General features: G+C 40.8%; 3 protein-coding genes across 4 annotated transcripts; all 3 read left to right on the top strand.

Moving 5' to 3' along the window:
• Positions 1 to 416: 416 nt before the first annotated feature.
• LOC117952964 (trace amine-associated receptor 13c-like) lies at positions 417 to 1,819 on the top strand. Its single transcript, XM_034885637.1, has 2 exons — positions 417 to 639; positions 1,001 to 1,819. Exons 1-2 carry the CDS (start codon positions 467 to 469, stop codon positions 1,815 to 1,817), a joined length of 990 nt encoding a protein of 329 aa, XP_034741528.1. The 5' UTR covers positions 417 to 466; the 3' UTR covers positions 1,818 to 1,819.
• A 15,713-nt stretch (positions 1,820 to 17,532) lies between these two features.
• Positions 17,533 to 19,176, top strand: LOC117953410. Its single transcript, XM_034886407.1, has 3 exons — positions 17,533 to 18,278; positions 18,366 to 18,437; positions 18,568 to 19,176. The coding sequence occupies exons 1-3, from the start codon at positions 17,618 to 17,620 to the stop codon at positions 18,633 to 18,635; spliced, it is 801 nt and encodes a 266-aa protein (XP_034742298.1). The 5' UTR covers positions 17,533 to 17,617; the 3' UTR covers positions 18,636 to 19,176.
• A 367-nt stretch (positions 19,177 to 19,543) lies between these two features.
• Positions 19,544 to 23,096, top strand: LOC117953182. 2 transcript variants are annotated; one of them, XM_034885999.1, is made up of 4 exons: positions 19,544 to 20,677; positions 20,925 to 21,154; positions 21,800 to 22,710; positions 23,035 to 23,096. In XM_034885999.1, exon 1 carries the CDS (start codon positions 19,632 to 19,634, stop codon positions 20,553 to 20,555), a length of 924 nt encoding a protein of 307 aa, XP_034741890.1. In that variant the 5' UTR covers positions 19,544 to 19,631; the 3' UTR covers positions 20,556 to 20,677; positions 20,925 to 21,154; positions 21,800 to 22,710; positions 23,035 to 23,096. The 2 variants fall into 2 exon arrangements, with proteins under 2 accessions (XP_034741890.1, XP_034741889.1); XM_034885998.1 differs by having other exon boundaries at positions 19,544 to 20,738.
• Positions 23,097 to 23,890: the final 794 nt, after the last annotated feature.

Raw genomic sequence — 23,890 nt, 5'->3', positions numbered from 1 at the left:
GTTTTGATTTGCCAGGTGCAAGTGTTTCACCAAACCAAGTTCCTTCCCAAGACTATTTATCAGAGCCACCGTCTCTGCATACAGAGCTTAGCGTCTCCTGAGTTAATTGTGATTGGGTTAAAGAAATGCAAACAACCCAGTTTTGTTTTCTCCTATCCCAAAATGCATCTGTGGTGTAGCCAGACCTTACACTACTGTTTAAGTAACCTGAAAAGTTTTTAATAAATAGGACAAAGGAAAGAAAACAAGGGTAGAAAATAACCGAAGAGAGACAGTGAGAAAGGCTGGGTTACAGAGAGTGATGAAGATAATGGTGGGATGTGCAGAGTCAGGGAGGAGGGGCATCAGAGTCAAACAGGAGAGAGAGAGGAGGGGATGAAGAGAATGAGAGAGAGATAAATCAGTTTCATGACTCAGGTTTGTTCAGAAAGCTGCCAGAGCTGCAGCTATCTGCAGACCTCTGCAGATGGAGGTTGAGGACGGAGCCGAGCTCTGCTTTCCACAGTTCCCAAACACTTCCTGCAGGAAGCCCTCGTCTCCTTGGCCCCAAACACTGCTCATTTACATTGTGTGCTACTCCATCTCTCTGAACACTGTCACTCTCAACTTGCTCATCTTCATCTCAATCTCCCACTTCAGGCATATATTAACTTCTTTGCTTCTCTCTACAGGATGTGTAACTTTAAACTGGAACAGCTGCTGTATATTTACAAGAATTGTCTTTGAGCTAGTTCTGAATGATGTTGTTCCAAATGTCTGACTTTGATACCAGAGACTGTTGTTCATGTCTTCACTGTTACCAATTTTAATCATTGCTTTCTGACCACTGTAACCTCAACCTCAAATCATTTTAACTGTATAATCTTACTGATATGGGGATTGAAAAATTATTATATTATTGAATTAAGAATATATTATTATAATGTTTTAATTTGGAATACTGGTTAGCGTTTTTCTGTCAGTGTTGTTGGTTTAGTGATACTTTTCTCTTTCCCTGCAGGCAGCTCCACACACCCACCAACATCCTCCTCCGCTCTCTGGCTGTGTCAGACTTTCTAGTGGGCCTCGTGCTGATGCCTGGAGAAGTTCTCCGGAAAACATCCTGCTGGTTTCATGGTGACTTTGTGTGTTTTCTTTACAATTATCTTTCAATCATCATTACTGCATCCTCAGTAGGTGACATAGTGCTCATATCAGTTGACCGTTATGTGGCTATTTGTGACCCTCTGCATTACAACACCAGAATCACTGTGAACAGAGTTAAACTCAGTGTTTGTCTGTGTTGGCTCTATTCTGCTTCCTACAGCTTTTTCTGTGTAAAGGATGACCTGACTCAACCAGGGAGGTATAATTCCTGCTACGGAGAATGTCTGTTGATCATTGACTATTTGACAGGAGTAATAGATCTTGTTTTGTCCTTTATTGTTCCAGTTACGGTCATCGTAGCTCTGTATCTGAGAGTATTTACCGTGGCTGTGTCTCAGGCCCGTGCCATGCGCTCTCACATTACAGCTGTCCCACTCCAGCTGTCAGTGACTCCAAAGGCAAAGAAATCAGAGCTGAAAGCAGCCAGGACTCTTGGTGTTCTGGTAGTTGTGTTTCTAATGTGTTTATGCCCATATTACTGTGTCTCTCTTGCAGGTGACCGCTTCATTAATGTTTCATCTGCATCCTATTTTCTCTTTGTGTGGCAATTTAACTCTTGTCTAAACCCTGTGATATATGCCTTCCTTTACCCCTGGTTTAGAAAAGGAGTTAAACTCATAGTTACTCTTCAAATACTGCAGCCTGGCTCCTGTGAGACCAACATGCTGTAGAGAGGCTGTGGAGGTACTGGGATAAGACTCGGTCTAAAGAATAAATGAATGAATATGTTCAGTGTGTGACCGTGTGTGAAATTGAAGATATACTTTCCTGTCTTTAAGTCTAAATTGTGTATGATCAACAACTGAAAGGCCTGTTCTTCAGCTTTATCTTGTTTTGTATTGTGTCTCTCTGATGCTGCTGAATTTAAAGAAAGAGTCATAAGCACCATATACTGTTTCTAGGTAAGCACTAGTGACATGAAACACAACAACAAAAAAACACACAACACAACAAAAGCGCTATGAGAGCTTTATATTTATGTATCTATGTTTCCTCAAAGCATCATCTCTGTGATTTGTGTCTGATTTTGTTGCAAACAGAAATCCCGGGCCTCCTCGGCCTCTGTTTCACTGATAAAAAAGAACAGCCCCACTTTCCCATCAAGTATAGAAAAACATCAGCTGTGAACTGTAGTTGTGTTTCACATAAAACTGTCAGAACAAAAAGATCTTGGGCCCTTTACAAAGGTGTTGTAGTCCTTTTAATTTAGTGTTATTCATATCTGATCCCTGTTAAACACATATTGTCTTTATGACATAATTATGTAAAGCACTATGAAGTCCTTTTGCGAGAAGCAAAATAATAGATTATATGAAAAGACAGGATTATCTACAGTTCATCAGATCATTGCAGTCACATTTCCAGAGAAACATGTAATCATAGTACAGAGAAAGAAAAAAATTATGTAAAGAGCAATGGGTTGCAAGTTTAAATCAGTCAAGTCATTTATTTAATGTTACATAGCATAGAGATTTGTTGTAAAGTGGCATTTGAAAATAAACAGACATATTCAGAATGTAATATTGTGTCTTTTTATCGATTTTTCACACTGATGTGAAATGACAAGAGACAATAATGACATGTTGAAAAGGGGGAAACCAACCCTAGTATGATTCAACCAACCTAAATGATGCAGGTGTTAAAGCCTGAGTCCTTTTTTTGGTGGTCCACTTTTCGGTCAATTTTGATGACAGATGTGGGCAGAAACCCCCTTATCATATCAGCCTGTGCCACGCATCAATCATTGTTCAGCTACATTATCTCCAAACTTAAACTGCCACAGTGATTACTCTCTGCTGACTCGCCAGAAGATGGAGCTGTTGACTTGTATTTTGCTGGATAGAAATTAAGTAAAGCAGTGTAATTAATTAATAGTGGTGTAGTCAAGTAAACCTTTGTCAAGTCCAAGACCAGGACTAGTCAGGGCCGAGTCCAAATTAAAGACAGAATAGAATCTTCTTCAAGACCACTTAGATACCTGTTCATAATGTATGTTATGCAGCAGACGCTATCTCTTTTATTTAAAGATAATCACTTTGCATAATTTTTTGTAATGGTCCAAAAGAAGGTGCAACGTAACAACACTATAGCAATTAAATTAGGCTATAGATCGGTGTCAAATGTGTCCCTAAAACATACACATGTTCCTGTTTTTGAACTTATCACGTGTTTTGAAGAATCCACAGTACAAAGTGCTTAGTGACATTGTGTCTGTGGCCAAAATCAAAACATGTTTTGCCACTCGGCCCATATTTATCATCATGGGGATTTATTGGAAATTCCCTTGGGTACGTAAAGTATATCAAATGTGGCCAATCAACTCATCCCAGAGCTGAGAAATATAGTACACCCAAAAGTAAATGAAAGAGCAAGACACTTCAAAGGGTTTATTGACTGAAAAAACAGCTACCATGGAGAAAAACTAATTACCCTTCAGAAGGACCAAAAATGTAGTTTATTTAGCAAAATTGTGATAAGATATACAGTAATCGTTATACCTCTCTTTCTGATGAGGGCTAGGTTCTCTTTCGGGTCACCTGCATGCCACAACACACATTTGTTGTAAAGAGTAGACGTGCACAGTTGTTGGGGTTAAACTCGCTGTGAAGTGACAGAAACAGGTTGAGATGACAAAGAAAAAACGTTGTGGTAATTTGACAAAAAAATATTTTTCGCTAAAAACGTTGAAAACTTAATGCATTTTTAAGGCCTTAGACAGATAAACAGATAAGCTACTGCTCGTGGGTACAACAAAACTACTCTCCCTCTTGATCTGCTTCTATCCTGTTGGTGTCCTCATGCAGAAGCACTATACGTAGTTTGAGCAAAAGCCCTCGTGACCGGAAAAATCCACCAGATGACTTGCCATCCAATCAGGGAGATCAGCACAGAGGTTTGGGCGCTAATAAGATGGATAAAGGTTGGCCATTGTTCATTAAGACATGCTACCTACATTGTTATGGAACAAACCTTCTTGAAAAAGGCAACATTCCTTTTTAAAGATGTGCGCATGTAACACAAATGATACGGCAGTGTCTGAAAGTGTCAAGGGTTGCCAAAGTTCACACCTCATGGACCCCAAGGTGCATACCCTGCAAACCTGCATGATGTTAAGTAGCACAACAGACACATGACAAAAGACACTTGTCGCATGAACAGGGACTTAAACCATTAATCCTCATAGTTAAAGTCTAATGCTGTACCGACTGAACCACTCAGGCTTCTAAAAAAAGAGGCTGTGGACAAAACAATCACCTGAACTACAAATTGCAGAGCACGTAAATGAAGACCATTAAGCTGTTGCCATGATCACGGTTTTCTTCTCTAAAAACTTGTACATATACTACAATTGAAATAGCAGCTTTGGAAAGTGTTCAGACTTCAGGCTGCACAACTGAAAGCAGAAAGTGCTACTCAGCACCTGAACAGGGACTTGAACCCAGGACCCTCAGATTAACCGACTGAGCTATCCAGGCTCTTGAAAAGGAGAACTGTGGAAAAAACAATCACTTGAACTACAGATGGAATATACGTGAAGACCAATAAGCTGTTGCCATGATCACGGTCTTCTGGACAGCAGGAGGGTAGACCATGATTTGCACAATGCCTAAGAATACCAAGTGTCATGGAACAAACTGGTTGAAAATCCTCTAAATTTATCAAAATGGTTAGTAAGCTCAAAGTCACAACTCATCATGGCCACTAGCAGACTGTGAACATCCTGGAAATTTTAGGACAATAGTGAGCACTCCATATACACTCACCTATAGGATTATTAGGAACACCATACTAATACTGTGTTTGACCCCCTTTCGCCTTCAGAATTGCCTTAATTCTACGTAATTCAACAAGGAGCTGAAAGCATTATTTAGAAATGTTGGCCCATATTGATAGGATAGCATCTTGCAGTTGATGGAGATTTGTGGGATGCACATTCTCATGAATTGCACTTTCTGCTTGCGGCCATGATTAGTTAGGCAAGCATGAACACTTTAAGACACTGTTGTCTCAATTGTGGTATGTGTACATGTCTTTAAAAAGGAATGTTGCCCTTTTTCAAGAAGGTTTGTTTCATAACAATGTGGTTGGTATGTCTAAATGAACAATGGCCAACCTACATATCCATCTTGCTAGCACTCAAATCTCTGTGCTGATCTCCCTGCTTGGAAGGAGAGTCATCTGGTGTTTTTTTCCTGTCACGAGGGTGAGTGTGTAATATAAAAATTGTATTATGTTGAGAATGTGCTGCCGGAGCTCCACCAGCAGATGATGCCCATATCTGTATTTAATATATTATGGTGAGAATGTGCTGCCTGACCTTCGCCACCAGATGGTGCCCGCGCAGAGTCAAGCATTTAGCTCATGGTATGGACGGGTATGGCTGCAGCCTGGAGAGTCCCATGTCATCCCTCCCGTCTCAGGCGGTCTCGTCTTATGCCGAGGTATGTCCAACATTTGTTGACATTAAACCCACAGCAATGCTACACAAGCATTTGTGTTGTCTAAACAGTTTTTCTATATGCAAAAATAATCATAATTAACATTATAACTCATATAAAGCACATGCTATTCACATTTCTTCAACAAAGGCCGAAATCTATGCCACATCTTAAACCAGTGACGCCATTCTCCTCTGTAAAATTACATGTAAACTGAATAAAGCTCAGCTGACACGCTCACGCAACGCAAGGGTGGGCTGGCATTCTCTAACTGCTGAAGGTAGAGACCTATAAAAAGGATTATATTACTGTATTTGCATTACTTTTGTAACAGGTTACTCCCAACACTGCCAGTCAGTATACTGTATATTTAGCTCATTCAAGGTAAAGGACATATAAAGACTTAACATTACAGCTACTCATGGAGGTTCTGTGGCTTAGTTGGTTTAAGTGCCTGTCAAGTAAACAGGAGATCCTGGGTTCAATCGCAGCAGCACCTTGTTGTTATAGAGATAACCTCTGTTGCATCCCATCATCATGTCTACCCAATCTCCATACTACCCATTAAGCCCTGGTTGCAAAAGAAAAAGGAACGTTTTTTGCAGTACAACAAATGAAACAATACAGGGCAGTGAAGAACCGTTACCTAATAATAAATTGAATAATAAAACTAGATAAAAAAGCAGATTATGAACTGCTGCCCCACGCAAACGACATCAGAGTGCAATAACCAATTTATGGAAACCCAAATTATTTCGACCAATAAGGTCACTCTATAAAGACAGAACCATATGTCTTTACCATCTCATCCACCAAGGGCCCAACAGGATCATGTGACTGTGTACTCTGGTTACCGGTAACCAAGAGTGGAAGTACTTCTCTTTACACTACAATATGCTCATCACTATGAGGCTTAGTTTAATCACGGCAAACTTTACAAAATCCTTCAGCTGTGTCTTGTACATTTCACCATCAAATCTCTGTCTAAATCAATTAGATTACTCATTCTGTAAAAGTAACTCCGTTATTTTATAACGTCGATATTCCCATCACTGCTTGTGAGATAGGCTCTTTGTTTTCCGATTGATGGTACTAACTGTAGTGAAGTCTGTCCAGCCTCGGGGTTCTCCGCTGTAAAAACTGAACCGTGCCTACAGTATTGACCAATACGGTCGCCATTCTAACCTCAGCTGACACGCTCACGCCACGCAGGGAGTGTGCAGGAGCCCTAAGCTTCCAAGATAAGACTGAAGGAACTGATGAAGTTAAAAACTTTACAATAAAGTTGCAAAAATAACCCCAAAACTCCAAGGTTTTTTTTGGCCTTAAAGCCGTTGGATGGAAACACACATTCACCAGCTTTTTTTTCAGAGTTTTTTTACTGAACTTCAGTCTCCATGTCTGTACTCTTTACCTGTATGTAGATGTATGGAATCAATCCTGGAAAAAAGCCAGACTTGTTATTAGGTTGGCTTTAAAAGTTATAAACTTGGTCGAGAGGTTGTTGAATGACAAGTACAACATGGTCACATGTAATGTTATGGTACAAAACCACGTTACATGTCACTTTTGCGCTCTGGAAAATCAAAGAACAACTTTGTTGCACTTGTTAACCCTTGTGTTGTCTTCCCGTGAAAAATCTTTCTTTTTGACACTTTTGTTGACACTTGAAAACAATGGTTTTGATTTGGTTGATTGGTCCTTTTTACAACACTTTTGATGTTTTTTTAAATGTTTGAACTTTTTTTTACATGAAATTTACATTTTTTACTACATGACACTAACTTATTAACTTTAGTTTTTGAGTTATTTTTGGAAGTCATGGCTAATAATGTAGTATTATAGGAATTTATACCTAATGTTTGAGTTAGAAAAGCAGAATTCTAGGAAGGATTATATCTCCAACCTGGCCTGGGAACGCCTCAGGATCCCCCAGTCGCTCGGAAAAGGGAAGTTTGTCCAGTCCCCTGCTGGAGCTGATCGATGAAGATGGATAGATGGAACCCTGTTCACTAGCTCATTGTGTATTTACATTTTATAAGGTTAAAGTATTTAAGGTAGGTGCTGTGGCTTAGGTGGTTAAAGTGCCTGTCTAATTAGCAGGAGATTCTAAATTCATAACCCAGCACCACCTTGTTGTTGCAGCAATTACCTCAGTTTGCATTACACGGTCTACCCAAGCCCCATGCTGCACATTAAGCCCTGGTAGCAAATAAAAACGGCATGTTACATTTACACAGAAACACTACATTAACACAGATTTAAGATTGTACATCAAAACACATGAGATGCAAAGTATTGCAAGTTCAATTCAGTCATCAGGTCTTGTGGTTCTGTTTATAGAAACAACATCCTGTTATATCGCGTGATCATACGTGAATTTACGAGGGTCTTTGTGACTTTAGCTGTCAGTTATGGCATGCAACAAAGAAGAAGCGGAGATACTGGCCATTATACTAACGAGGAATGCCTAAGCTTAATATCTGGCACATCAAGAAATAGGTGGCGCTATTCCAGCATTTAGGCCACAGTCAATATATATGTAGATATATTTAGGTACATGTTTGCTGTCATTCAAATCCATGACAAAGCATCTGTGACTGAATCCAGTTTAAAACCTCTATGTGTAAAAAATTAACATATCTAACAGCATTGTAAACATTTGCATTAAAATATGAATGGTGCATTTCCGCATGAACATGCAGAAAGACTGGTTTCCAAAGTTTCCGTAGTGTAGTTGTTATCACGTTTGCCTCGCACGTGAAAGGTTCCCAGTTCAAAACAGAAACACATTTCTTTGTTGGTATTTACTTTGTACTGTTAAACTCTCAATAACTGTCACTGAAAAAACTCCCTGTCTTGAAATTGAGTCCGGGCCTACCGAAGTTCCCACAGTGCAGTAGTCATCACATTCAGGAATTCAGCAATATGCTGTCTAAAAATGATCTAGAAAAACTAGTCAATGCACTTGTAACTTCTTAGCGGGATTACTCCAATTCTCTATTATCAGGCTGCTCGAAAAAGTCCATGAAGACTATTCAGCTGATCCAGAATGCTGCAGCACATGTTCTGACTGGAACCAGGAAAAAAAATCATATCTCTCCTGTTTTAGCTTCTCTGCATTGGCTTCCTAGTGTTTGCTCTTGGTGGGAATTGTTGGGCTTCTGTAAATAACATCACAGCGGATGGTCTGGACCTGCTCTTTTATGAAATGCGCAGTTAGATAACTCTTGTTGTGATTTGGCGCGGTATAAATAAAATTGAATTGAATTGAATCAAATTAAATTACCTGAACCTAAACTTCTTAGCCGCATAGTTAATGGTTTACGTTCCTGGATCCTTCTTACATTCCTGCTGTCTGCCTACATTCCCGGATCCTGAGGTAGGTGATCATATCGTCACTGAAAATGTATCTGCGATAGCAGGATCATCCTCAATCCTTTTGTAAAACCTTTGTCTTTCTTAGAGTATATCCACTGTAATACTTTCTTTAAAAATGCATATATTTTGTTATGGTTAGGCCTCGTATCCAAACTACTCTGGCAGATGTAGTAGTGTCGATGTAGCCTTGGGAAATAATTAGCAGATGGTAGATAAATCTCCCCATCTGGAAATAAAAGCCCAGTCTTCCGTGTGATAGGCGGAGGCGGTCGTCCAAAGTTTCAGTGGTATTGTAGTGTCTGCGTTGCAACAAGTTGCACTATTCAAAAAGATACAATAACTTCTTCACTTGGGACATAAACTGACTCCCAGTATTTAACGTACTGTCAAGAATTTTTAAGATTACATTACTACCGGAACCATTGTTAATTATCCTTGGCGCATCACAGTTTTTTAGAAAATTGACTCAACCCCAGCAGCGGTTCATTTCCTACTCTCTTATTTCTGCAAAAAAGTTACTCCTAATGTCATGGAAAGGACCAGAAATACCCACTGTATAAAATCTTATATCCTTTTACTTTATCCATATAAATCATTATTGTACTTCCTGCTGCAAAACTGTATTCCGTTTCCGCTCTGTTCGTTTTTGTTTTTGTTTATATGTACAGTTATATAAAAATACTTGAGCCACTCTTGTATTGTTGATCGAAAACTGTATATGATATATATGCTCAATAAAAACTTTACAAAGTAAACTGACTCCCAACACGATGGGAGCAATCCTGCGCTTACAGATTTGGAGGCGCTGACTTTCATCCCATTTGATTGACATTGGACTTCAATCTGCCCAAGTGGGCGTTGTAGATCACTGCTCGATGAAGCCAACAGAACCACATAAGCTTCAAAGAGCAGAAAAGGAATTATAAGGGGCCCAGACTAGACAATCTCCCACCTCCTGCTGGTCCTTGTGAGGTGCTGTTCATGTCCAGGAGATATTCTCTTTCCATCGCTTGACAATGGTCTCATTTAGGGTCAGGAGTTCTCCCATGCTGAACACAGCCTGAGCCAAGGCCCACTTTCACCCTCATGAGTCACCCCAGTGGGCGCTGTAGATCACCGATGAAGCCAAAAGAACCACATCATCTGCAAAGAGCATAAACAGAAATCTAAGCTGCCCAGACTTGACACTCTCCTAGTATGCGCACCGTTTACTGCAGTTTAGTGATTGAAGCTTTCGGCCCCTCTCAGTGCTCGTGTGGACAGTGGATTTACAGCACACATTGATTGAGCTCCGCTGAACATTACCGTAAAAGGTAGGTTATTTATATGGTTATGAATGAAAAGATGTTAAATGACCAAACGTGTAATTAAATGTTATGTTGTCCCTGTCCAGCGTTTTCTACTTTAACGCTGAATGCAATAAAGTTAGTCACTGTTAAAGTTAACGGATTACATGTTAATTACAGTGAATGTAACGCCAACCTTAAACCGTGGTTTGATTCATGTGTTTGTTTATTGTCTGTTTACGTTCGTGGTGATTAGAAATTGACATTGTATTAAGTCGAAAGCATTACTGTGTGACTTAACGTTAATGCTCATTAAATTTATTATCATATAATTTAGCATGAACTTAGCGCTACGTGGACCTTACCGTTTAGCTTTAACGTTACCAGCCGGTTGGAAACTAACGTCAGCTAATGTAATGACAAACTATGAATGGAGATTCTTAATTTGAATTATGTAAATGAGTCATATTTTCTTCGCCATCGACGTAACGTTGTATTTCTGCAGCTTAAACGTGTCTTCTGTTTTCTGGCAGTTTTACACTTAACTAGTGTTTAGATCCAGTGGTAAAATGTAACTAATATACATTTACTTAAGTAGGCTACTGTAACTGGAACAATACTGCTACTCATACTCTAATTTCACATTTCAGAGGGATTTGTAGGCTACTTATTAATTGGTCTACAGTTTTTTACAGCTTTGCAAATTGAGGTTATTATTAATCAACACATGCATTAGGATGTATTATAGGCAGACCGGCCTGCCTGCATTATCATCCGGGCAGAGCGCCTCTTCAACCCCTGTACCTAATAGGACACAGCCGTGGACAGCTGCAAAAGGGAAAATAAGCAACAAAATGCGCCCCCCCAACAACCTGGTGTGCAACTGGATAACAGATTTGCTTCTCTGCTGCAAGACGCTGGACAGCCATCTGATGACCGGGATTGCGTCTCATTGCCACACAGCAAGGTAAGGACTGAGAGAAATTCAAAAAGTAAAAAGCTAACAACTGGGCCTCAAACCCTGATTGTGGGTGACTCTGCTGTAAAAGATTTAAAAAACAGTAAAAACACCCAAATACTCTGCTTTCTCAAAAAACACAGTGTCTGATTTGACCCAAAAAATCCCAGACATTGTGGCACAACACCTAAATGTGAAGTACATTATACTGCATTTTGGGTCACATGATGTTGTAAAGCAACATTCTGAATTGCAGAAACTGGACATTACGTAACTGCTGGACACAATCACTCGCCTAAACGCAGATGTGTTTATTAGTGGCCCTATACCGCCAGTCAGAAGAGGAGCTGAGAGATTCAGCCAGCTGCTGGGACTAAACAAATGGCTTTCAATTAAATGTTCCGTCCATTCTCTGCAGTTGATTGACAATTTTAACATTTTCTGGGAGCGCAAACATCTTTTTAAAGCAGATGGACTTTTCCTTAACAAGCCAGGAGTAAATCTGTTCATCTCCAATCTTCTTTACTTTTTGCGCTACACATCTGCTCCGTCTGCCCTCCCGTGCCTTGTGGATTCAATTCTTCCTCAATTGATGTGATAGGTAATAGGAAAAGAATGGTGAATAAGCACTTAACTGCAAACGTAGCAAATTTAGCATCCATTCCTCGTCAGCTACAGCCTGTCCCAAAAAATGAAAACACACTAACACTAGCCTTACTAAACGTCAGGTCTTTGGCAGGAAAATCATTTTTAATCAATGATTTTATTATTAAGCACAATCTAGAGTTTATGTTTCTAACTGAAACCTGGTTAGACCATAATAACAGTGCTGCTGTTCTCATCAAGTCAGCTCCCCCTAATTTCAGTTTTATGAGTCAGAATAGAGTGAATAAGAAAGGAGGTGGAGTCGCCATTTGGTTTAATGACTGATTCCACTGTACGCAAACATGTTATGGAAATTTTGTTTCTTTTGAATATGTGGCTCTTCAGCTAAAGTCTTCCCCTCAAGCAATATTTCTATATATCTACAGGCCACCTAAATATTATGCAACCTTCATTGATGACTTCACTGAACTGCTGTCTATAAACTGCATTAACTTTGATTGTGTAATCATTGCGGGGGATTTTAACATTCATGTTGACAACCCCCATGACAGGGGGACCAAAGAACTGTGTTGTGTTTTTGAGAACTATGGACTGACTCAGCATATGACAGAGCCCACTCACAATAAGGGGCACACTCTGGACCTGATAATCTCCAAGGGTCTGAACACTTCCAAGGTTGTGGTAACTGTCGTTGCGCTCTCCGATCATTCCTGTGTTTTCTTTAACGGCTCTATCTCTGTGCCCAAAAGTGTCCAAACAAAAATAATCAGAAAACGGTATATCACTGAAAACACCAGTGACACATTTATACAGCTTTTCTCCTCCACACCCGCCCTCTCTGGGCTATCAGTGACTGAGCTTGTAGATAATTTCAACTGTAAAATTACAAATGTTATTGATGCCATTGCTCCCACTAAGGTCAAAGTTGTCTCTGGTAAGAAAAGATCTCCATGGAGAAATGTCCTACTGGTGAGAACAGAAAAAAGAGAGTGTAGGAAAGATGAACGAAAGTGGCGAAAACAAATCTCCTGGTCCATTATAACACCTAAAAAGAGAGACTTCGCATTTATAATGTGGAACTGAGGAATGCAAGAAGGTACTTCTTCTCTGATATTATCTCTAGAAACAATAATAATTCACGTGCTTTGTTTGCTACTGTCGATAGATTAACAAACCCTCCAGTACCAGTAGCATCTGAACTTTTATCTACCAAGGCCTGCAATGACTTTGCATCCTTCTTCAAAGACAAAATTCAGAAGAATAGACAAACTCTCCATATCAAGTTCAGGATATGTGTTGTCACAGTGTTCAAGCAAAACTAGTTCCAATATGACAGAATTTCATATAATCAACCATGAAAACCTGGAGGACATTATACAACATCTGAAAACCTCCTCCTGTTGCCTTGATATTCTACCAACGGGTGTTTTCAAAAATGTTTCAACTTGTTTGGCTTCTGACCTTCTACAGATTGTGAACTCGTCTCTTCTTTCAGGTATCTTTCCACAGGCCCTGAAAACTGCAGTAATCAAGCCACTCTTAAAAAAGAACATAGGCCAATATCAAACCTTCCGTTTTTAAGTAAAATCATTGAAAAAGCTGTTTTCTACAACTCAGCCATTTCCTGTCACTAAACAACTGTTTTGATACCGTTCAGTCGGGTTTCCGACCACACCACAGCACTGAGACGGCTCTCGTCAAAGTTTTTAATGACATTCACCTTAACACAGATAATAATGGGATAAAATTTCAATCTTAGTATTACTTGATCTCATTGCGGCATTTGACACGGTCGACCACGAAATATTACTAGACCAATTGGAAAACTGGGTAGGACTTCCTGGCTCAGTACTAAACTGGTTTGAATCCTACTTACAGAATAGGGAATACTTTGTGTCAATAGGTAATTTTACATCTGTGCATAGAAATATGACGTGCGGAGTTCCCCAAGGCTCTATTCCAGGGCCTCTTCTGTTTAACATATACATGCTCCCACTGGCCCAGATTATGGAGAACAACAAAATAAGTTACCATAGTTATGCGGACGACACACAAATTTACATAACCTTATAGCCAGGGAACTATAGTCCAATGCAAACTCTGACTAAGTGCATCGAACAAATTAACAGCTGGATGTGCCAGAGCTTTCTGAAATTAAATTAAGGAAAAACTGAGTTGGTTGTTTTTGGAGCAAAAGAGGAACGATTAAAAGTCTGGGCTCAGCTTCAAACAACAATGTTAAAAACAACAGACAAAGCCAGAAATCTTGGTGTAGTCATGGACTCAGACCTGAATTTTAACAGCCACATTAAGACAATTACAAAGTCAGCCTACTATCACCTTAAGAATATATCAAGGGTTAAAGGACTTATGTGTCAACAGGACTTGGAAAAACTGGTCCATGCCATGTCTCCCTAAAAAATCAATCAGACAGCTGCAGCTGATTCAGAACGCTGCTGCCTGGGTCCTCACTAAGACCAAGAGACTGGATCACATCACTCCAGTTCTGAAGTCTTTACACTGGCTTCCTGTGTCTCAAAGAATTGATTTCAAAGTACTTTTGCTAGTTTATAAATCACTTAACGGTTTAGGTTCAAAATACATTTCTGATCTGCTACTACACTATGAACCACCCAGACCTCTCAGGTCATCTGGGACAGGTCTACTTTCTGTCCCAGAGCTGCCAACTTTTCCCCAAACCTTGGAGTGAGATTTGGGGGGGCCGACCCATATCTTGCCGCGTACAAAGCAATTTCTTTGGGTCTTTCTCCTTCAGGGTTTAATTTGGGATTTGTTATGTGTGCGGGGATGGGGCTCTCCCTAGGGGGGTCTGGGGGTATGCCCCCCCAGGGAAAAAAATTTGAAAAATACACCAATAAATGGCACTTTCTGGAGAGTTTTTTTGCAAAAAAATGTAGAAATCAAGTGTTACATTATATGTGCAACACCTTTTGCATTGTTGTAGTATCAACAGGTTTTAGGGCATTTAGCATTTACATTATTTACATTATTAATTTCTAATGATATAAGAACTGACCCAGACAATGTGCCAAACATAATGAGTCACATGAAGAGACAGCTGAGAAGATTTGGGTCAGTGGTGAACAGGTCCAGGGGTCCCTGGTATATGGACCAGGGTCCCAAGGTAAATAAATGTTGAGGGATCAACTAAGACCACTGACATTCTAAAGAATGAGAACCATTGAGTTACATAAATTCTAATCCTTTAACCTTTGTGCCAAGGTTCAGTAATGTTTGGCCCTCATCCTCTGTGCCCCACTTACTGTATTTACTTTTGGGGAAAATAAAGACTATTGTTCATTTTATGAAACATTGAATTAATTATTTACAGTTACATTTAGAGATGCACAGAGGTTATAGAAGCACAATAGTGGCCCAACGTTGCAGTATCGTATATATAGTATAGTAGAGCTCAGATGTGTTTCATCAGAGATCTGCTATCCTTTATCTTTACAGAGAGTGGACACGAAGCGACGGACGGGTCTGTAATACTCAGAGCACATACCTGAAGCCGGGGAGCGCTCTTGAACCCCCTCACAGTCTCGGAAAGCACAACTAGTCAATCGCGAGTGGCTCAACAGGTAGATCTATAGATAAACTCATCTTTCAGAAATGTGACCGATCAGGTTGACACTTCAGCGTGAGAAATCGGGGGTGTGGCGTGTGAGCGTGTGAAACCAGTCAAATGCGTGTGTCTCACGGCCAATGCAAGGAGTTGGCAGCCTTGCTGTCCCCAGAGTCAGACTAAACAGGGTGAAGCAGCTTTCAGTTTCTATGCTCCTCATATCTGGAATAAACTCCCAGAAACCTGTAGATCCGCTGCTACTTTCCGTTCTTTTAAATCAAGGCTGAAGACCTTTCTTTTTGATGCTGCCTTTCTTTAAATGACTGCTCATTTCTGCACTACTGTCTGGATCACCAGATAAATCTGCACGAAAAATCTGCTGCCAGGGGCCAGATAAAAACTCAAAGTAAAAATATTGTTGATATTTTCCTTCTGTCAGGGATAGAACTGAGTGACATAATTTTCCCAAGCGGGGAACAGTAGATGTGTTTTGACTCATTTCTGCACTACTGTCTGGATCACAAGTGCACGAAAAATCTGCTGCCAGGGGCCAGATAAATCTGCACGTAAAATCTGCTGGAAGGAGCCAGATAAAAGCTAAAAGTTTTGAGTGTATCTGGGGTACACTGTTGGAAAAGTGCACGATAAATCTAATGCCAGGGGCCAGATAAATCTGCGCGTAAAATTCGCTGGAAGGAGCCAGATTAAAGCTAAAAGTTTTGAGTGTACCTGGGGTACACTGTTGGAAAAGTGCACGAAATATCTGCTGCCAGAGGCCAGATAAATCTGCACAAAAAATCTGCTGCCAGGGGCCAGATAAAAGCTAAAAGTCAAAATATCATTGATATTTTCCTTCTGTCAGGGGCAGAACTGAGTGACACATTTCCCCAAGCGGGGAACAGTAGATGTGTTCTTTTTCATGCTGCCTTTCTTTAAATGACAGCTCATTTCTTTAAATTTCTTATGCTGCACTGTAACTTTTATTCTTTTGTTATATGTGTCCTAATCTTTCTATTTTGTTTTAAACTGTCTATTCATTTGTTTTAATGCTTAACTGTTTGTACTTGTGTTTTATGTGTTTAACTGATTTTATGTAAAGAACTTTGAATTGCCCTGTTGCTAAAATGTGCTATACAAATAAAGCTGCCTTGCCTTGCCTTACAGTGCAATGGGGCGGCTGTGGCTCAGTGGTAGAGCGGTTGCCTGCCAATCGGAAGGTTGGTGGTTTAATCCCTGGCCCTGCAGTCCAATGTCGAAGTGTCCTTGGGCAAGACACTGAACCCTGAGTTGCCCCCGATGCTGCGCATTGGAGTGTGAATGTGTGTGAATGTTTATCTGATGAGCAGTTGGCACCTTGTACGGCAGCCTCGGCCACAGTGTATGAATGTGTGTGAATGGTGAATGTAAGCTGTATGATGTAAAAGGGCTTTGAGTAGTCGTTAAGGCTAGAAAAGCGCTATATAAATGCAGCACATTTACATAACATTTTGGTTCTTTTATTTAGTACAAAGTACAGTATAATTATAATTACTGTTAGATTTTACTGTTACTGAAATACAAGATCAGAGAACACCACAGTATGTTAAGGGTATTAACAACTTACTATATAATATATATGCTTTATTTTGTATAGGCTACACAATATACATTTTATATTCTAGCTACTATATCTTCTATAACAGACTATGTAATGTACAGATTTGCCTTATATTGTTAAAAGCTGATTATATCAAACAAGGCAAATCTAATTCTGGATGTTTTGGGATTAGACTTCAGACTTTGATGTTACTTTAGTCAACAATTGAGTTCTCATGAAGGTCGAGGTGGGACTCCTCACTGAGCTGAACTCCCTTCATCTTCAAGTTCTTTCCTGTAGGGGGTTTCACCCACAGGGGGTCCATCTTTGAAGTGTTAACAACATCCCTTTACAAACTCAGAGCTCATTGACAAGACATACACAATGGCTGGCACTTAATCACATTCAAAAACATCAACACTATGAAATATAAAATAAGAAATACATTACAAATACAGAAAATTTAGTAAGAATATGCAAAGGATTAGATTTAAACCTGCAGTTTTTTCACTTTATTGATACTCTGACCTTTTTAATAAATGTGTTAACAATGTCTATGATGTAATAATATACTAATTACAGGACTTTTCTTCATGACAGGTAAAATGCACAAACAAATCTTTTTTCCTGGGAGAATTGATGTTACGTTTCGCAAGGGACGTCTGGGGTATCTTTGCCAGGATCCTACTGATGTTGCAAAAGTCATTAATTTACAACCCTCCTCTCCAGGACAAGTCTGCACCTGTACGGGAGGAGCTGGTCAGGCAGAATGCACTCAGTGTCGTCCGTCAGAGAGGGGGGGACGCCTCAGATAAATGTGAGGTGGCTGGAGAACACATCCTGCAGTTTGGGAAGTACAAGGGGAAGTCCTTCCGCTGGCTTCTTGAAAATGATATGGGGTATACCATCTACCTAATCAGGAACAAGCTAAAGGAGGAGGCTGCAGGAGTGTTTATAGCAGAGGGGCAAAGCAATGACAGCCTACTGTCATTTGTGAACTATGCCCTCAGCTTTAATGAAATCCAGTCTCTTCCTGACTACGACAAGGCAAGGTCCCAGGTTGTGACAGTAGCAGCATCAGAGGATGACCGGCTGGTCGGGTTTGGCTCTCGTGCCAACAACACCTGGCAAGAGATTTGGGACAGCAGAGATGATGGCTATGCAGACTTTATTCTGAATAAAAGGTGTGCTTCAGGGACAAAGATGCACAAGCTACAGCAATACCTGCAGAATAAGCTGCCCTCACCTTCTGGCTCCTCTCTAATGTCACATAAGTCAAATGCTCCTGCTGAAGCCATGGGTGGGTCTTGTCTTTCTTTTGTTTAGTCAAAAAGATGCACATGCTGTCATGGTAGACAGTACTAATGTTTGTCTGTTTGCATCACAGTGATGGATGAAGATAAAGAGCTGGAGAGAGTGATGCTGAGCATTTCTCCTTCTAAGCAACATGAGCAAAGCTGTGAGTGAAAATGATTTGTCTATTTGTTTATTCTTAATTATTTAAAATTCAGCCTGTTTGACATTAATCCTGTGTTCTATATAGTAAAATGCATGTTATGTACTGTATATCATTTTACTCTGTTTTACAGTTGTTTCTGCACCGTCATCATCATCTGCCAGACCACCACCGGCTTCAGGAACAGAGAGAGGTTCTTAACCAAAACGTCTTGCATCGGCAGACCACTCTGGGACCATGAATTCTTATCCCAATATGAAGCATGACTTAAAGCTTTCCGTCTCATGTTCACCATGTTTTGGTCATGTTTGTGTTTTAGTGTTCTACCTATTGTCCTAGTGACTATTAATTGAAACCAGTCATTGTGAGGGTAAGTATCATTCTTTTGCTTATGTGGATGAAACTATATACTACATGTAAAACTGCTGTAATTACTAACACTTGACTGCATGTGTTTGCATGTTTAGTGTGTGTGTCATGTTGCTTCCCCTGCTTAGGTTAAATTCTACTGAGTGACTACCAAATATTAATCCTTTAAAAACATGAATGCATGTAGATTAATGAACACATTCATTATGTATTGTTATAAGAAAGTATGTTGCACTATCTTAGACTGAGATAAGCAGGTGAAGTAAAAGATCTGTGTCTTTAGTTACTAACACAAGTTTTTGTATTTTGCTAAAAATATAATTTTTAAATGACTGAACATACTTTTTCTGTTGTAGCACCATTAACTAAACTGAAGAGCTCACAAGAAGACAGTACATGCACTGTTTACTTCATCCATTCAAAGCTTTGTCATATTCCCTATGCTTTTGTCCGTTATACATTTTTTTGGTTGTCCTTCCCTTCTTTCAACCCAAGTCCTGCCAGCTGTAAAGAGACGTGTGCCCCTTCCTCATGAGCTGAGGTTCAAAAATCCTTTAAAATGTTTAATTGTTGTATGTCAGATCCTGTTAAATGCTGGCTTGTCTTAAAACTGTGTAAGTGTAAAGCCCGCTAATTTTCAAGGCCTAAAGTGTAGATGTAAAGTGTAGTGTCATATTGTTTTGTACTGTATCTTAACTGTAAATAATAAAGAAATGCTTAATATTCTATACAGTGTCAGAGGCGATTACTCCTGGTACGTCTGCAGAGCCCAGGCAACCGGCGTTGCAGCCAATATCTGCAAAGAGAGCTCAAAGTAAGTTTTTTAAAATGATGGTACCCAGGCCATCAAGGGTCCCCAGCATTCCTCCTCCACAGCTTCCTGGCTCTGACCAGGATATCAGTCAGTGGAACTGTTCTCAGCAGCAGAGGATCTGGATGAAGACAGAGCTTGAATCAATGGGTCTATGGCCGGGCTCCATTCCTGTGCGCAACCTCATGAAGATGGTGTCATTGAGGCGTTTCCCTCCCCAGCCAGAATTAATTGACAGCATCTCTGATCTTTCATCCCCAAAGTACTTTCAGCTCCATCCCTTTTTTATATGGAAGCCAAAGAATTACTTAATGGCCAGGCTGAGGAACAACGACACTCTGCCATGCATTGAAGGTTGTGCTCAGGCCCAAGTTGTCTCGGCAGGTGTTGGTAGACCACGTGTGAGTGTTGGCATCAGTGGACAGTACTACCTCTTTTCCTCCAGGCTGTGCTGTAAAGTTTGCCGGAAGAGGTGGTATGCTGACAACCAACTGTGGCTGGAAAAACTTCCAAAGAGGTTCACAAACCTGTTGCCGGCAATACTGACCTATAAGAAGGCCATCTGTAAATCCGTAATGGACGAGCTCAGGCGCACAGGTAACTCACCCACTGACATGGCAAAGCAGATCATGGAGATGATGCACCTGAAATATGAACGTGCTCACTTGGCCTTCCTGCTTACCTGCCAGAACGTCATGGATGGTGAGGCAGGAAAGTATGACCTAAGAACCATCGCTCGGTCCATAAGACAGGAAACCAAGCTAGCTCCCTTTGGAGAGTATGGGGATTCAGGTGGCTGCAACGGGATCTCTGTGTCTGCACACTACCTAACTGACTGCCTACTGCATGAGTACCAACACAAGGAGGGTGCTATCAGAAAGCTTCTTCAGGGCACCTTTGGACAGGCTTTCCGCTCAGACCACACAACAGAAAGTTGCTAGGAAGGTCACCTTTTCATCTGGGACCATGTCATCATATGCAGTCAGGAATGAGAACAGGATGATCCTTTCATGGGTGATGGTGCAGTCTGAGACTGAAAAGTCACTGAAGCCGATGTATGAAGGTTTTGCAAAATGCTACAGCACTGCAAGCATAGAGAATGCACACTACCAGTGGGTAGACAGGTAAGATATAAACAATGTATTTTACTTTTATTGGTGACATCCACAGCTAATAACATACATTGCTTTTTTCACTTTGCATTCATTTCACTTTGCATTCATTTTATGAATGAGTACACTCAAGTGTAATAATGGATTGATATCACAGCTTTAACATGAACGGCTATACTGTTCCTCTATTTCTTTCAGGAATTGCTGTGCAGCATTTAAGGTTGCAGAATCTTATAGAGGAGAGCAGATGAACTGGGATGCTTGGAAAACCACTAACATTATTGTTGCTGATGCCACTGCTGGTGACCTGCTGAACACCTTTGCATCAAGATCACACTACAATGAAAACATTGTTATCAAGCTGGACTTGTTTCTCTGTTGGAGACGGTTCCTCCGTGAGTATGTGTCAGAGCATCATCCTCTCTACAGTTTGTTGTGGAAGTTTCTGTTCAGCGAGGGAGGAATTTGAGTTGCAGAAGAGACCTTGTTGAAACAAAATAAAGACAGGCTGCAAACTGAGTTAAAAGTTTAGCTATTCGGTGGAAGGGTTTAATTTTTTTCTGCAGAGAACATTCAAATGACGAGAACAGCTTTCACAATGAACAGAGTTACAAAGTGGCCACGGTTCTGGTAAATACAATCAGTAATACACTTCTTTATATGCAGTGCCCCCAGAGGAAAACCCTTGTTAGGAAACCAGTTTAATCTCAAACATAATCATTAGACCTCAGTCAGACAGTTTGTTCTATTACGTATTTCTGAATCTGTCCCTCGTGTGTCCAAGTGTCTTGACCGGTCATTCTATCTTAGCTGAAAAAGGACATCTTGTCTCTTGGATAGGTCTCGACCTGGGACCTGCTATGATAAACACCACTTTAGACAACTGTTTCTGTCAGGCTCCACATCATCTATCCTTGGTGGGAGAATGCAAAGTCATAACAAATCCAGTTGTCTCCTACAGAGTGATCACACTGAGAACAGATACCAACCAAATACTCTGAGAGGCATTGAAGATATTATTATGAATAATTATTATGAAAATCATTGGTTGAATGTAATTTTCCCATTACAAGTTCCTTTGCTCAGTTCCTGTCGGCAGCCTTTTCAGTTGTTGATCAGGAAGACCTGCAAAGGCTTAAAGAGGCATGTGTCTTCCGTTGTATTCAGCCTGCCAACCCAACAAAGGCACACATTTGAGAGCACTGCAGAACCTGAATTCCACAGCCTGAAGAGCTTTTCAAGAGAGTCAAGGTAGTTTTCCAGCACTTTTACCTCACAACTGATCCAAATGGTGCTCCTCTCTTCAAGCCTTCTATGCTGAAGACATGGCGTATTCAGCGCGTACAAATCTTGCGTGGGTGCCTGAGTGATCCTGAGGTTGAAGGTGGGATCTTGTACAGGCACGGAGGAACACTGCAGCTAAACCACGTGCTGGGGGAAGGTGCTAGTGTTCCTGTGTGGATCCCCATCAGAGGCACTTCACAGCAAGAGGGATACCATTTCCATCAGGCTCAGTGGGTCACTGGAACACGCGTCTCCCCAGAGCTGTTCCAAGCCCAGGGGATGAAAGGGTGGAATTACCAGCGCCTGGTGGACTTGAAACAGCTAGATGTTCATCTCCCAAGTGTCTTTGATCCAGCTTTGATGGCACAACTAAATGCAGTCTCTGAAAGAGTCCTGGGGCATGTTAAGTATGCTGCTTTTCATTTCACTGGCTCAGACACTGGAGAAAAGTTTGGCTTGGAATATCTTGAGCCTGGTTGCCGCCCAGTTCCTCTAGACTGGGATAAACACAGGAGCAAGACAGACCTAACCCATGCCCTGAATCCCCGTCCTCAAAGCAGCCCACCCACTGCCCAGGCTGAGATTCCACAGTCATCCTCCAGGTCACTACCCAAGCTGTTTCAGTTTGCTGAATGCCCTCCTGCTGATTTTAAACCAGATGACACTACAAGTACAACTCCCGAGCCTCCGACAGAGCCAGGTAAACACTTAGACAGACAGGTAGACAGATAAGGTGGTGGACAAAACCTCAGTATCAGTAAGAGTGCCTAGGTTTCAATCATATTAATAACCTTTTTAAATGAGTTGCATCTTTTGTTTCTTAGAGAGCAGACAATAGGAGAACTTTATGAAATGTGTTGTTGCATAGATCTTTACATAAACATAATCATCCATCAGCCATTGTCTAAACACACTTACCAACTGGAAAGTGAGATTTCACCCAAGTGTATGAACTTTTTTTTGGTTTGTTTGTTTTTTCCTTTTTTGGGCCAATGACTAATTGGACTGTCTTTTGTTGTTATAGAAATCAGAAGTCCGCTGTCTCTCCTCTTCTTTCCCTCACTAAGTGGTGCTCGTACTGGACCGAGCTATTGACGACCTTCTTCATAAACACCGTGGCCAGGACATGCTCATGCTTGTAGACCAGGACTATGCTGGTCTAGTTTACAACTTGTGTAAAGACCCAAACAGCATGCTCCACCCAACAACCAAACTACACATTGCACAGTATTTAAAGCACCTCAGCAAACTGTTAAACACCAGCTCTTCTTTAAATACAAGCCCAGAAAAACTGCAAGACAGGCAGGAACTCTGGCACTCTCTGACCAAGGGGAGTAAGACTACCAGTGTTCCAGTTGTTACCATGTCTGCTGCAGTTGTTAATCCACCACCACCTGTGCAGACCCAGGCCACATCTCTTACTCAAAACTCTATTGAGAAAATAATTAGAAACATAATGGACAAACAGCAGCAGCAACAACAACAGCCAGCACAAAATAAATTACAGACAAAAACATGTCTTTCCTGCGGCCAGCCAAAGTTGCGGTATGAGAATGATGGTTCTTCCTTCCCCTTCTTTTACCAGCAAGGACCTGTCAGGTATTTATACTTCTCCACCAAGGTTTTTAAAGCCTATGGTGCTGAAGGTCTGACAAACCTAAAAATGCCCTTTAATGACTTAGCACAGACAGAGTTCTTTCAGCAGGAACTGGATGCCACAAAAAAAGGGTGGAGGACAGAGGATAGCAAAAGAGGAAAAGGACGCCCACACAGGAGCCCCAGCTCACAGATAAAAAGTGTCAGTTTTGCAGAATGGAACTGAAGCAGGGCCCAAACAGTCCTCACATTCACACCGGATTCCCTGGAGTAGCAGGGAAGTA

The sequence above is a fragment of the Etheostoma cragini genome, chromosome 11, assembly GCF_013103735.1.
Source record: "Etheostoma cragini isolate CJK2018 chromosome 11, CSU_Ecrag_1.0, whole genome shotgun sequence".
Classification (NCBI taxonomy): Eukaryota; Metazoa; Chordata; class Actinopteri; order Perciformes; family Percidae; genus Etheostoma; species Etheostoma cragini.
Note: the sequence above shows the minus strand (reverse complement) of the source record. Positions and strands in the feature narration are given on the sequence as shown.

Excerpts from the sequence above, each read along its gene's own strand:
- LOC117953410 (XM_034886407.1), top strand. The coding sequence starts at position 17,618 with ATGTTACGTTTCGCAAGGGACGTCTGGGGTATCTTTGCCAGGATCCTA. Across the intron at positions 18,279-18,365 it reads TGCTCCTGCTGAAGCCATGG|TGATGGATGAAGATAAAGAG; the intron begins GTGGGTCTTGTC and ends TTTGCATCACAG. Across the intron at positions 18,438-18,567 it reads TAAGCAACATGAGCAAAGCT|TTGTTTCTGCACCGTCATCA; the intron begins GTGAGTGAAAAT and ends TCTGTTTTACAG.
- LOC117953182 (XM_034885999.1), top strand. The coding sequence starts at position 19,632 with ATGATGGTACCCAGGCCATCAAGGGTCCCCAGCATTCCTCCTCCACAG.
- LOC117952964 (XM_034885637.1), top strand. The coding sequence starts at position 467 with ATGGAGGTTGAGGACGGAGCCGAGCTCTGCTTTCCACAGTTCCCAAAC. Across the intron at positions 640-1,000 it reads ATCTCAATCTCCCACTTCAG|GCAGCTCCACACACCCACCA; the intron begins GCATATATTAAC and ends CTTTCCCTGCAG.